We start from the raw sequence: 14,626 nt of genomic DNA on the forward strand, positions 1-14,626 counted from the left end.
ATGCCCCAGACAGGTGCCACATACCCCGCACGGCTGCCGCTGCTTGAAAGGGATGCTGCACTTCAGACGAACCTGCCACACACTGGAGTTTATAGCTTCTGCCTGCAGAAAGAACCAGCAACAACATACTGAATAATTTACCGGTCTGCTAATAAAACAGAATGAACGCTGACTCAGCGCACACAATTATGCAACATAGCTCGGTGACAAGAGACACGCATTAATGTTGGGGAAATAACGAGTCTTCCCAGGAGAACGGTTTCTTGTCCTACAAGTAAACTCTGTGAATCTGTCCTGGCAGACACTTGCAGTATTCTCTAAAATGTCCCTACAACACATGGCTTACACCGCAGGTGGAATGGTTTGTTCCATCACTCCTGATGGCACAAATAGTGCAGCATCTACTTACCATGAAAACCCCAACTGACCAAAAAAAAAAAGTCTCATGAATTCCTTTATATGTCCTAAGGGCCAGGACGAGTGGCAGGATAAAGGTATGCCACAGCTGAGGAGGGGCACAATTTTATTGCAGATGGTAAACTCTTGCGCTACTACGTTTTATAAACAATGAGCACTTCTATCAGTGATGAACGTGCTGCTTGCTACAGGATGCCAGGGCAGGGATGACAGCGGACATGGGCTACTGCATTACTCACCACTGGGTGCCTGTGCTACGTTCAGCCATGTGCACTGCATCGCATTTTGTCACCGTGAAGTCAGGTCGCAGTGTGTGGTGGCATCAGAACATAGTGTAGTGCCCTTGGCATGCAAGAACCCATAGTGTCCGCTCTTCTTCACATTGCAGCTTCCAGACCAGAACCCAATGCAGTGAATGTGGCGCCAAGAACGGGAGGAGGGATGAGCAAGGCTGACTGCCCATGGGTGATATTTCATAGCATGATAAATCGCACGCTGACCACGCTTGAAACGCTTTCCATAGGATAACTATGGACACTGTGTACACGAGCGGGAAATCCCTAGCAATTTTCCGCTCTCATCTAGAAATCGCGGCATCATTGGGCTCATTGTTAAGGGGGGGCTAAAAGAAAAAATAAAATTATATCGCTCGCGATATATGCCGTCGGGCCGTGGATAGAGGGCCTAAATCTATTTTATTGGTCCAAGAGCTGTATTAACTAGATCTGTATTAAATTGTGAAGTTGGGCTGACCCGGGCGTTTGTAATAAAAGGTTATCCAGCCAGGATATATATATATATATTTTTTTTTTTTCTTAGTATGGGAGGATCATTCGCCTGATCTGCCTGGGGCACCAAATCCCTTTGTCCCGGCTCTACCTAAAGCAACTATGGTGGTATTAATATTTCGCTCCTTTGTCTGTTCCTGAATGGTTCAATTAAGTAACATTACTTGTGGAGGACGAGAAACACATAATCCAACCTGAGAGACCTAGCAGAACAAGATACAATGACTCTTCGGCTGTATTCACACGAGCAAGCACAATTTTGTTCACAACCTAACCCTTTTTCCATGCTATTTTAATTCCACATGCATTTTTCTCTACTCTGCACCTCATGGTTCTTTTGTGCACGTGGTCCCCATAGTAACCAGTGCTTAAGAGGAAAAAAAAAAAAAAGAAGTTGCTTGTGTGAATAAACCCATTCAAATGAATGGGTTCTTATACCTGTGCAAGTTCTGCCCATCTTGGAATCAGACAGAACTCACACGAGATCGCCACCAGTGTGAATACACCCTTAGTGGATCTGTGTTAACAGTGCCTTAAAGCTGCGCCCTTTAACGTATATGATAGACATCATGTACCGGCATAATTATATTCTTGACGTTTATCTGAGATGACCAAACTTTATAAGGGTCCACATCTAATTTTGTGGACCCAACAAAGCACAACTATAGGTTAAGGTTTATGATACTGTTGGGTGCATGGGCATTTTGCCCAGGAAAATGATGCCCAATCACTGTGAACGAACCTTGTACTTCTACCTAAATCCAATAAGCAAACGGATGACTACTAAACACACATTAAAAGGGGGAAAGATAGGTGGCACCAGTACGGTAATTGTACAATACAAGATAGCTACAGGAGACCCAATGCCAACTCAAAACTGTATGGCAACTAAACCTTTATTTTATGTTCCTTTACTACAAAAGTTTCATTTACATTATGTTCTTTTCATCGGCTTACCCTTAGGCCTCATGTCCACGGGCAAAAGAAGAATTAAAATCCGCAGCGGATTTTAACTCTTCTCCCGCACGCGGATCCGCACCCCATAGGGATGCATTGACCACCCGCGGGTAGATAAATACCCGCGGATGGTCAATAAAAGTGATTTAGAAAAAAATGGAGCATGAAAAAATCTGGACCATGCTCCATTTTTGTGCGGGTCTCCCGCGGATCTGGACGGCTTCCATAGGCTTCAATAGAATAAAATAGGAAGCAAGGAAGAAGCAAGAAAGATCCGGCCGTGAGGAAGAGAAGGTCTGCCCGGTCCGCTGCGGGTGAGTTAATTCTTTTAAATTCCTATTTTAAGCGCTCATGTCTGCGGGGCAGGAGGGACCCGCTGCAGATTCTCCATGGAGAATCCGTAGCGGGCCTGATTTTCCCCGTGGACATGAGGCCTTATAGAAATGTTCTCGCTCATAAAAAATGCATTTAAGAAGGATCTTTGTGTAGGTGGCAGCCCATATAAATTACCCATATTCATTTTTTTTTCTTTTACCAGGCTGCTACTCATTGCTAGGAGTCTGTCAGTACAGAGGTTGGTTCAGCAAGTGGCTTGTCAGTGAGCAATATGTCAAAGCTTCAGGCGTCACCTAGTTTGGAAATCCACTCCTAACAAAGACATCTTGGCGTACCTGTGCTTGTGAGAGATGGATATTTGCAATTCGAGGAAATAACACATCAGTTTTCTGAAAGGAACTCCTAGAATCCGCAGCAGGTAAAGTCCCAAGGCCAAAGACCTGAAAAAAAGAGAGAATTGTTACTCTACAGAGATGCTACCTGATCACCAACAATAATACTGTCTAGACATTGTATGTTATTACTGCACCATCCACAGCCATCACCAAATGCCTAATCTGCAGTTACTATATTATCCAGCTTCCCATGATGAAATGGTTTTATACAGCCAATGGTTTAAAGGAGAATTAAAAGGGATATTCTGTTTTCAGCAAATGTGAGTTTTAGTACAGTGAAACATAGTATCCCTACTTTTCCAGATATTGTCCATGTTTAGCATTCCGCTTCACCCCAATGATATCCTCTGTTTTATCTCTGGCACAGATTCTCCAGCCTGGTCAGTTTTTGAGCCAAGGAAGATGAAGTCTTGGATGCATTTTATGACCTCAGTGTCGATTTTGAGTTGAATTTGGCCATTTTTTGCAGTGCACATAATTTTAGTCTTCTTTAAATTCAGGTAGAGACCCATTTTTTCACTTTCAGTGTTAATCTTACATATCAACTGCTTCAGACCTGCATCCATTTCTGAAAGCAGAGTTGTGTTATCCACATAATGGAGATTGTTGATGTTTTTTCCACCTATTTTCACCCCAATTTCCAATTCGTCTAGGTCCATTTTCTGCATGATCACTTCCAAATATAGGTTAAACAAGAGGGTTGAGAGGATGCAGCCCTGTCGGGCACTTTTGCCTATCCCAATCTGTGTGCCCATACTGCATTCTCACAGTGGCTTTTTGATTGGTATAAACTGATTTTATTAGCTAATACGCCCAGCTCTTGTAGGGCGTGCCATAGCGGGTCATGGTCAATGCAGTCAAAGTCCTTGATGTAGTCGATGAAGCACATGTAGATATTCTTTCAGTATTCTTCAAGCTTTTTCCACGGTCCATGGCAGGTTTGCAATATGGTCGCGGGTGCAGCATTCTCACCGGAATCTTGCCTGTGTATCACGGAGTGCTGCTTCGAATACTTATCTGAGTCTTTCCTGTAAAATTTTGAGAAGGATGTTGCTAGCATGCGGAATGAGGGTTATTGTTTGGTAGTTGGAGCCATTCTAGGAGGCGCCTTTCTTTGGTAGACGGATGAAGACAGATCTTTTCCAGTCCTGTGGCCATTGTATGGATGCCCATATTGTCTGGCACGGCACAGTGATGGTTTTCACTGGTACTGGCAGCAATAGCTAGTAGTTTCATTGCCATAACCACTTCTGACTCCATAATGGAGGGATCCAAGTCCACAGGCTCCACCTCAAACAATGGTTCAGGTATGTGATTGCAGGCATATAGTTCCTCTGTGTATTCCCTCCACCTATCCTGGATACTCTGTTGGTCATTCAGTTCCTTCCCATTTTTTCTTTAATTGTGCTGTTGCATGCCTAGAAAGGTTTTCGGGCCATCTTGACCTGTGAGAATAGGCCTCGCATATGGCGTTTCATGGCTTCTGTTTCCAGTTGTTTGCAACACTCATTCCAGTCAATTTACTTAACTTTCCTTGCCGCTCACTGAAAATCAGCATTTAGTTGCAGACCTTAGTCTTTGTTGCTGGACGCCTTTGCTGCTCTTCTTTTATCAGCTATTCTGAGGGTTTGCTCAGACAACCAATAGCGTAATTTCTCCTGCTTCTTATAGGCAAGATGCTTTCTGACCGTTTCCATAACGGTGTACTGTATATCATGCCATAGCTCCTCTGGATGCTTTCCTGACGTATCAAGCAGTTCGACTTGGTTTGCTACCTCAATAGTGTATGATTGGGGGATTTTAGAGGTGTCGAATTTTCTCAATGGAGCACCTGAATTTGATTGTCATTCTGAATGGCTACAGAATTTGATCTTGATCTTAGCTACAAGAAGTTCATGATTCGTGCCGCAGTCGGTGCCAGGAAAGTTTTTCATTGCAACAACTGAACTTCACCAACGAGGGTTACACAGGATGTAATCAATCTGATTTCGATAGAGGCCATTGGGAGATGTCCACACGAGCAGTCGGCATTTGCGTTACATAAACCATGTATTTGCTACCCTGAGCCAATTTTAGCAGGTGATCACTAGCTTCATTTCTTTCACCAAGTCCAAATCTTCCTGTGATGGTTGCTTCTGGCTGGCTGCCAACTTTGGAATTGACGTTGCCCATAATGTAAATGATGTCCTTCTTTGACACTTTGTTTAGAGTTTTCTGGACGTCGGCATAAAGACCTTCAATGGTTTACTCATCAGCATCCGTCGTTGATGCAAAGACCTGTAAGATTGAGATGTCCACTGGCTTACCGCATATCTAGATAGCAATGATACGATCACTGATTATTCTAAAACTTTCTACTGCTTTTGATGTCCGCTTGTTTGTAATAAAGGCTACTCCATTCCTCTGGGATTTCCTTGTGTCCGGCTTACTGTAATGTGAAGTCATCGGACTGAAAATATCCATTACCTGTCCAGTACAATTCGCTAATTCCAAGAATATCACTAATCTAATTTCACAATGTCTAATTTCCCTAGACTCATGCTACGCACATTCTATGTTGCTAGTATGTGAGCTTTGGTACAGCGCAGTCCTTTCCTTTCATCATAAGGTGCATCAGCAGCTGGACTTCCCGAGGGCTTTCCCCAAGTTGCATCATGAGGAAAACCCCGACTACTTGTACTCAGACCTTGCTCTTCCCCAGTAGCATTTAGAGAATCCTTTGGCCTGGGGCAGCCTCAAATACAAGAGTCAGATTTTCTTGTGGCGCGCAGACGTCAGTGGTGGCCACCGCAAAAACCAGGTAAATATAAAGAATACAGCACCTGGCTCCCCGTCATCCCACCTAACAGCACAAGTTAGTTTACGGTGTTTTAGGCAGGTTCCCTTTAAAGTAAAACAACTTTGAACAATGTAGTTTCCAGTTTAGTTACGGTTTGGACAACTGTCTAGAAGTCTATACACAGGGGAGAACTAGTCAGAGAAATATTCCCCCACCCCTGGTGGACCGCTTCCTTTCAGTACTACGGTAGTTTTCACTTGCCACAGGAATAAGTCTCTACTGCTACAAACCCCCCTTACCTGATAGGACGTAACACCATGTGAAGAAGTATTTAGAAATAAAGAGCTTTCAAAGCTTCCTTCTTCATCTGGCAGAAAAACAACTGTAAATAAAGATTTTCCTCTAGCTGGAATAACCTAGAAATGGGGAAAAAAAATACATGAATGAATGACAAAAAAAGCCATTTATGATATTTAACCTTGTATATGTGGAAGCATTTCTACATCAATAATCCGACTGCACATTCAGTAACTGATCCTATGGATTTCAAGACATCCACGCCATACTGGCAGCAGCACCCTACAGCTGTTGTGTATTTTATGTGACAGCCGTGCACAAGTGCAGAACACGTTTTATCGTGTATAGCTCTTGCATCAGAACAGGACAATTCGATGGAACCAAATTATTCTGCCATCCGACGTGTCACTAATCACTCATATCTTCCACCACCCATTCCTCGACTATCCAGGTCAACACACATCTCTTCTGCTGTGTCCAAACTGGTTCCTCCTAAACCCTGCCCATAATAACCTGAAGTGAGAGGTTTCTCATACTTTCCATTTTAAGAGAAGGTTTGCAGTCAGGGCAGTTTACCGTATAAGACCCCGATTTCTGCAGATCTATGGAATATGGAGGAGGAAGGGAGTTGCAGAATGCAAAAGCACGAAGAACATTCTGAACTTGGTCTCGGTCAGATTGTACATTGTGGGTAGTATTATGGGAAGGGTTTCAGCCCAAGTTTACTGAAAATGAAGGGCTGACAATTCAGAGTTAAAGAGTTGTACGCAAGTGCAGCGGTTAGTAAAGCTGGATAAGTGGAAAGAAATGTGAAAGCAGGGTGTGTCACTACTAACACTACGTGTTTGACATATAATTACAAGTAATGTCTTTACAAATCGCATATCCAAAACATAAAGTACAAGTTTATGAACCAGAAGTTAGAAAAGTTCTGCAGGGCGCCAAAAACTATAGACACTAAAACAGGAAGACCCAGATAGTTGCTTGTTCATTGAAGCACACGCTGCAGATGGACATATGGTATGTGTGCAGGCTCCCACACTCATACAGTGTACAACCCAAGATACAAGCTTAAAGAACACATTACTGGTAGTGAAAGCTTGAGCCAAAGCAAACAGTTCTGGAGTCCCAGAAAATATCAACAAGCTAATGTAGTCAAGTATTTACACATTGATGCAGCCTGCACCAAGATGGGGGTCATTTATGCTGCGCAATCTGAAACATCAATGGGCATTCCTTACTGCTGAGGCATACACCGAATATACAAGCCCTTTAACTGCTACTTTCCTGCAGGCTGGTTGTTACAGGCAATACTGATGGGATCCATTAGAGTGTGAACAGTGATGCATGAGAGGAAGAGCTTTGCATCATTTTGCTACGATGTAACTCCGGGGTAAAGCAGAACTCAGATGGACATAAATAACTTTCACCATCAGGATATGTGGTTGCAGTTTAAAGCTCCCGCCAATAAACTTCGCCTCCTACATTCTAAGGCTAGGTTTATGGAGTGAGCGTGCTCAACTTACCCCAAGGAAGCGTACTAAGCGGATAGGAATCGTGTATTTACATTATGGGGCTCACTCAACCTTGTCATGGAGGGCATTAAGATCAACTACCACCTCGATGGCAATAGAACTTTTTTTTCTCTAGGAAACAAATTTGCAATCTGGACCATATGAACTATTGCAGGGATTCCCAGTGAACATGATGGTATGGTATGCAAAAACCATTTGGATCCCAATGCAAATTTTGGCATTGAGCTAGAATGTAATAATAAAAACAAAACGAAAAAAAAAAACCAATGGAGCCTAAAGGCTAACTTCACATTGGTGAGCGTGATATCTCACCACAATTCCCGCCCCCATATCGCGCTCCCCACCATGTGAATTCCCCGATGATGTAAGGAGTTTTCATGTCAAAACAGCCTCACATCACTTCGGGGAGAGAAGCAATCCTCTACTATGGCCGTCAGCCACGATGGAGGATCATGGAGTTTCTCCCATTGTTTTTAAAACAACGGGTGCTGCAATGCGAAGGCACGGAGGGAGATAGAACATGGCGCGATTTGTTTGCTGCATCGCAGTGGGATGTAGGAAAATATCACTCATGTGTATGACTCCATTCAAAAGAATGGGGTTCATATTTGTGCGTCTCGCACCGCACAAATCTCGCGGGATTTTCTCACCTGTGTGAAGCCGGCCTAAGGGTATGTTTACACATTTAGGATTGCCTATGCCAAATTCAAAAGTATTTACAAGAGGATCTGGTGCATAAATCTAGCAACCGTTTCTGCTGTGAATGTGCTGGTCGATCTGCATGACAATTGGTGCTAGAATAAAACGTGCTCATTCAGCTGCACAATACTTTTTGCAAAAATCGGCGATTCCTCCCCCACCCCCACCCCCCACCCCCCAGAGTATTTGATAGTGGTATAAAATACCTCCTTCACTTGCATCAGATGCTAAGTGTTAGTGGATTTGATTCGGATAAAAAGGCCTATTTAGACAACGTTTATCGATCAAAATTCACTCAAAAGCAGTCTTTTGAGAGAGAATCGTTGTGTCTAACGCAAGGCCATCGTGCAGATTTCGTTAACGATTCGCTCATCGTTGTCTTTCAGCAACTATGGTTTCAGCTGGTATCCTGCTCGAAGAATACTCCGCTCGGAGCGCTCTGCTGGTATACCAGCTGAGCTGTCTTCTGCATACTCCGCTCGGAGCCCTCTGCTGGTATACCAGCTGAGCGCTCTGAGAAAACAACAGGTGTATACAGAAGACAAGCGGCCCCGCTTGTCTTCTGCATACCCAGCTCAGAGCGCTCTGAGAAAACAACAGCTGTATGTAGAAGATAGCGGTCACGCTTGTCTTCTGCATACAGCAAGAGCCTTCATTTACACACTTATGCAAAGTGAACACTCAAAACTGTCACTCAAACTGCTGTTTGAGCGAACTTTGCCGTGTAAATGCACACGATTATCGCTCAAAAGATGTCTTTTGACCGATAATCGTTCTATCTTAATGGCCCCTCAAGGCCCCCTGTCCAGCGTTGCTATGAAAAGCGCCGGCCCCGTGTCCACCAGCAGAGAATCATTGCAATTCTCCACTCGTGGCCGACAATTCGCAGCATGCTGCGAATCTGTCAGGCAGGCTGACCGGCAGAAATTAGTCTGCGGCTCCCGCGGCGGATCTCCGCCGCCGTGTACCACAACGCCCGTGGACAGCGGGCCTAAGCATGAAATCCATGCCTAAAACCTTATCAAATCCTGAATGTGTAAACAGGACCTAAAGAGATAAGGGTTAGGTTTACATTTACAGAGTAGAAATAGTTTGCATAAAAGTCTTTTAAAAACAGTTCCTATTTAGCATAAGGAAGTTTTTAACGTTGAATTCTGCTAACAATACATTAGATATACAGTGTTTGCCACTGATGAAGCCTTGGAATGGAGCTCCATTGTTCCAAGTCAGAGGCTCCCTATTATGTAACTCAGCAATAGCTAATCGTTCCAAGATTCCTGCACTCAGCGTTCCATAACGTTATGAAATTACCGTGTTAGAGTTCTATTCACCACAGAATAGTAAAAAGAAAAGGGCGGTTGTTTTACAGAATACAGATCAGACCAGAAGAATATAAAAACAAGTCCTTTTTTGTGTTAAACATACATATGGCTTAAAAAGATTTTAAAAAAAGGAAAGTTATGACACGTGGAGAAAAACAAAGCAGGCTCTAAGTACAGCGCACAGGATCCTGAGCAGTTCCAGTAACAGTGGGCTGGTGGAACTAGCATGCAACCCCCCAAATCAGCAGCTCCTCCAACACAGGCAGCGCTGTCCTGCTCCATATTACAGCTCAGCTGGGGACGTAAAACGACACACATTTCTCAGCTCTATTTCCATGCTGGTTTCAGGCACATACTAGTCTACACATTCTGACAGCTATGCAATGACTTATTTTGGAAATATGTACAGGTCTTGTGTTCAGCGCTCTCAGCCCTCCTATGCCTAAAACCACATCTGTAGTGCATTAGAGGCCACAGAACAAGGAAAGCAATGTCCCAACTGAGAATTGTAGCCACATGGTGTATATATGCTGAAAAGTGCCATGCTATACATTTAAGACTGCCGCTGATAAGAGCGCTAACAGTAATACACTTCTATGATGAAAGAGATAATACAGCAGTTTCCGGAAATTCAGGACATTCACTGCCAGGAGCTCATTTTTCTTTTGTCCCCCTAATGGCTTTATAAAGTAACATTCCACCGTACTCAACATATTTCTAGGTTATTTATTAGAAAATTTCCCTTTCCAAGATTATTTCACAGAATCCAAAATTCAACCTTCTTAATATTTTCTTCATCTTCCTTGCATACCAAATCTTGCATGGCATCCAGTGTTTTCAGCACCAGTAAAATAGGTCAGCTGGGGAACACAGGGTGAGGCCCTACTATGCCATGAACCCACATGTTGGACGCCAGCAGACAAAGAGGGCTTGTGCGGGCTACCCAGCCAATGCAGTTGCCATATGGAAGCCGGGTTCAGCTCTAGGAGATGGTGAGAATATCTACTTGTTTAAAGGGGTTGTCTCGCGAAATCAAGTGGGTCTATACACTTCTGTATGGCCATATTAATGCACTTTGTAATATACATCGTGCATTAAATATGAGCCATACAGAAGTTATTCACTTACCTGCTCCGTTGCTAGCGTCCCCGTCGCCATGGTTCCGTCTAATTTCGGTGTCTTCTTGCCTTTTTAGACGCGCTTGCGCAGATCCGTCTTCTCCCTTCGGCTCCGCTCGGCAGCATCGGCATTTTGGCTCCGCCCCCTTGTACGCATCATCGCGTAGCTCCGCCCCATGATGTGTGCCGGTTCCAGCCTCCTGATTGGCTGGAATCGGCACGTGACAGGGGCGGAGCTACGCGATGATGCGTACAAGGGGGCGGAGCCAAAATGCCGATGCTGCCGAGCGGAGCCGAAGGGAGAAGAAGGGAGAAGACGGATCTGCGCAAGCGCGTCTAAAAAGGCAAGAAGACACCGAAATTAGACGGAACCATGGCGACGGGGACGCCAGCAACGGAGCAGGTAAGTGAATAACTTCTGTATGGCTCATATTTAATGCACGATGTATATTACAAAGTGCATTAATATGGCCATACAGAAGTGTATAACCCCACTTGCTGCCGTGAGACAACCCCTTTAACCCTTTATCTTGTAGAGGGCCAGCTGTCTCATGGTAGCAATAGGCACAAAGACGACTGCACTTTCAGCTGGTAACTAATCAAGGCCATATCATTAATCACACCATTGCTTCTCCCATTTGCTGCTCTAGAGATGAACACATATTTTGCAATATCAACTATGTCAAAATTTTGCAGTGGTGACAAAATATATGAAGTAATGTTAACCAATGTGAGAAGTTCTGAGAGCGGAAAAAAAGTTTCTTTTGAAATATCCTATCAATCACGTGTATGTTCCAATAATAAGTGCTTCAACCCATGTGTGAGTGTCTATTAAACACTGAGATGATCTAATCTGAGGGGAAATGGTTATATTCTGCATTCTGAACTTTTGTGAAGCTTTTTCTTTAAATCCTATGAGCACTTCTACCCCATCATTTTAGCGACCAGCAGGGATGCAGCAACCAGACAGTCACTGATCAACATGTGAGATTACTATGCCACGTCAGAACTTTGCAGAAAGTTTAGTTGCACCTTAAGCTGCAAATCTCTCCTCTGTTCTCCTTCACTACTAGAAAGACATTATCAGTGTCTGCTGTGTTGCAGATAGTGGAGGTCCAGCCCGATCACCGGATGCTAGCGCACATTATACTGGTCACTCCTCTTCTCTACCCCCGGATACTGCAGAGATGGGTCGCTTGTAACACTTGCAGACCATTTCAGATTTCCCCCTAATCTGCCCCAAAAGGGCTTGACGCCGGTCGATGAAGCCAGTTTATGGTCGACCAGCGTTCAACACCATGCAGCTCTGTCTTCAGCTCCACAAGGTAAGCTAGTAGATATATATAAATATATATATATGACATAATTATTATGATAACACTATATGCTTGAGAAGGGCGTCATTTTGAACCCCGAAACGCGCTGCATATTTGTCTACGATAACCCCTTTGTTACTTGTATTTGCCAATTTGGATTTTTAATAAATTTTTAAAAACTGGGAAACAGACCGTAGGGGATTTATTATAGCATGAAGGCACCGGACAACAGGAGCGCGGAGGATTTGTTTTTTCTTCATCTTTTTTTCCCTCATTTGGTCATCCAATTTTAGGGTATTCTTTCTTCTGCTGCTCTCCTAATAATTTAGGATTGTTGAAGGATCCACAGCATTTGTTACAAGCCAACCAGGACCATCGGGATGCCCACTCCATGTTAGGGGCTCCGCTTTGCACCAGGCGAGTTCAATCCTTTTTATATATTGAGCCTATGTGTGGTGGCGCGGATTGCCTCTCTTTCTCCCTAATCTGCCCCAAATATTCAAATGGAGTCACATGCAGTCTGCAGCTGAATGAAGCTAATAAAAAGTATAGATCACTCAATTTATATTGTAGATAAGCAGCTTGAGTCAACACACCAATGTGCATGTCCTAATTGGTATAGATGTCACATTGCCCCCATATTCTAGCATCTTGAGAGAGGAAATGCTAAAAGTGTGACTTCTATATGGCTGACTTGTGCCAGCAATGTAAGATTACAATTCCACTGTAGTGGCTTCGAAAGGGGAAGTAAGAAGTTAGTCGGGATATCAGTAGATTCCTGTGACGTTCAGAAATCAGACCAGCTGCGATCAGTCGACTCCCAATACACATGAAGATTTCATGTTATACTTCAAACCTTCTGGTCCCAGGAAAGAATTTTGTTCCGAAACTGGAGGGTCGCTTTAAGTTATTGGGATGATGATAAAAATAAGTATAAAGTAACACAAAGCGGTGACTGTGCCTGCACGCACCAATCAGGGGCTGCTTCTGATGTACACTCAGCCAATCAGAGAGCACCTGCAGGAACAAAAAAACTACTACATTCTGCTTGCCAAGAAGTGCTGCCCTCTATAGAGGTCCATTTGGAAATGTGAAACTGATAATCCCAAGAAAATTATCAGTTCTCCTAAATGACTGATCTACTTGATCTGTGCTTCTGGAGACATCAAGTAATTCCCCAGTAGAGGAATGTGTAACCGTATGTTGGGAAAGGGGTCGTCCTAGGAGCTGCTACATAAAAGACATTTGCTAAGAAAAGCTAAATGTTGAGGCTCTCATCTACAAACAGTTTTCAAAGGTCCATCACCACTCACCATGCTATGGACAGGAGACACATGGAAGTTTCTACCGCTTGTAAACACTGAGTTTACTTCGATATCCGTGTCCCTACTAGGGTTGAAAGCACAGAAGGTCAGCACTTTCGGGAGACCCACTGATCTGAAAGAAAAAGTTGAAGATTTATTTTAGTTTCGTTACCATTTGCAAGTTTATTATTGTGCAATGGTTAAAATTTAGAGATCTGAACATTAAAAAAAACACAATCAGACACCATCAAGACGATCATAGACTAAAATCTCTGTTTAACCTCATATACTTCTCCTAATACGGCATCTTACGTTATGAGAAGAATAATAATCCAATGATAGACCAGTGTAGAAGAGGCGGCATCAAATCAACCCAAGCCTTCTGTGGCAAAATACAGATGGCTATAACTACCGTGTTTCTCCAAAAATAAGACCGTGTCATAAATTTTTGCCCCAAAAGAGGCACGTCTTATTATACTTACCTAGCAGGCACGGTCCGGGTCCCTTCCCCCTGCTCTCCACAGCTCCGACGTGCTTCCCGCAGTCCTCGGCCACTCATACCACATCACTTCCTTGGAAAGGGATTCATAAATCCAATCTCCAGGAAGCGACGGCTGTGATTGGTTCTTCGACCGCTGCTCAGCCAATCAATGCAGCGCTGGATAAACTAAATCACAGCCATCGCATTGGTTTATCCAGTGCTGCATTGATTGGTTCTTTGACCGCTGCTCAGCCAATCTCAGCCATCGCTTCCTGGAGGTGGGATTTATGAAGGCTGTAACCAGGAAGTGGTGATGTATGAAAGGATGAGGACTAGGGGGAACTGCGCCAAACCTCTAGAGAGCAGCAGGAGGGACTTGGACTGAGCCTGCTAGGTAATATATTCCTTTTTTTTTTTTTTTTTTTTTTATGTAGTATAACTAAAGCTTATTTTTGGAGTAGCTGCATGCCCTATTCCCATCCATTTTCATAGGGCATGTAGTATATGGACCTCAGAGAAAATCAAATAGCACACAAATGATATCCGTGCTGTCCAATTTTTCTCACACCTAAATTCTCAGTGCCAATCCTCCTCACCTAACATCAATCTGGCACTACTAGTCTGGTGGTTCCTGAAGTGATATGTCTTACATCCATATGAGCACTACAGCCAATCAGAGGTCTCAATAATTTTGTTCCAGACAAGCTAAATGCAGTAAATTGCTGTAGTGGTCACTGGAGGGATTGCAGGGGATTTATTATAAGTGTAATTATTTTTGTTTTAGCACCCATCTTCTTCTGGATGGACAGGTGTCTTTTTTTGGCCTCACATACTAAGCGGTTAGCTTAATTTTTTTAAATTGTGGAAAACCCCTTGAAAGCT

At 43.6% G+C, this 14,626-nt stretch overlaps 1 protein-coding gene across 1 annotated transcript in view; it reads right to left on the minus strand.

Annotated features, from left to right (window-relative positions):
• Window positions 1-14,626, minus strand: part of TMEM131L (transmembrane 131 like) — an 89,379-nt gene that overhangs the window by 45,022 nt on the left and 29,731 nt on the right. Inside the window, exons 5-8 of the mRNA XM_066573629.1 lie at window positions 13,273-13,396; window positions 5,972-6,088; window positions 2,834-2,938; window positions 25-102 (exon numbers count right to left, since the gene is read on the minus strand). Coding sequence (XP_066429726.1) covers window positions 25-102; window positions 2,834-2,938; window positions 5,972-6,088; window positions 13,273-13,396 — 424 coding nt within the window. The remainder of the gene's footprint in view (window positions 1-24; window positions 103-2,833; window positions 2,939-5,971; window positions 6,089-13,272; window positions 13,397-14,626) is intronic.

The sequence above is a fragment of the Eleutherodactylus coqui genome, chromosome 7 (genome assembly GCF_035609145.1).
Source record: "Eleutherodactylus coqui strain aEleCoq1 chromosome 7, aEleCoq1.hap1, whole genome shotgun sequence".
Lineage (NCBI taxonomy): Eukaryota > Metazoa > Chordata > Amphibia > Anura > Eleutherodactylidae > Eleutherodactylus > Eleutherodactylus coqui.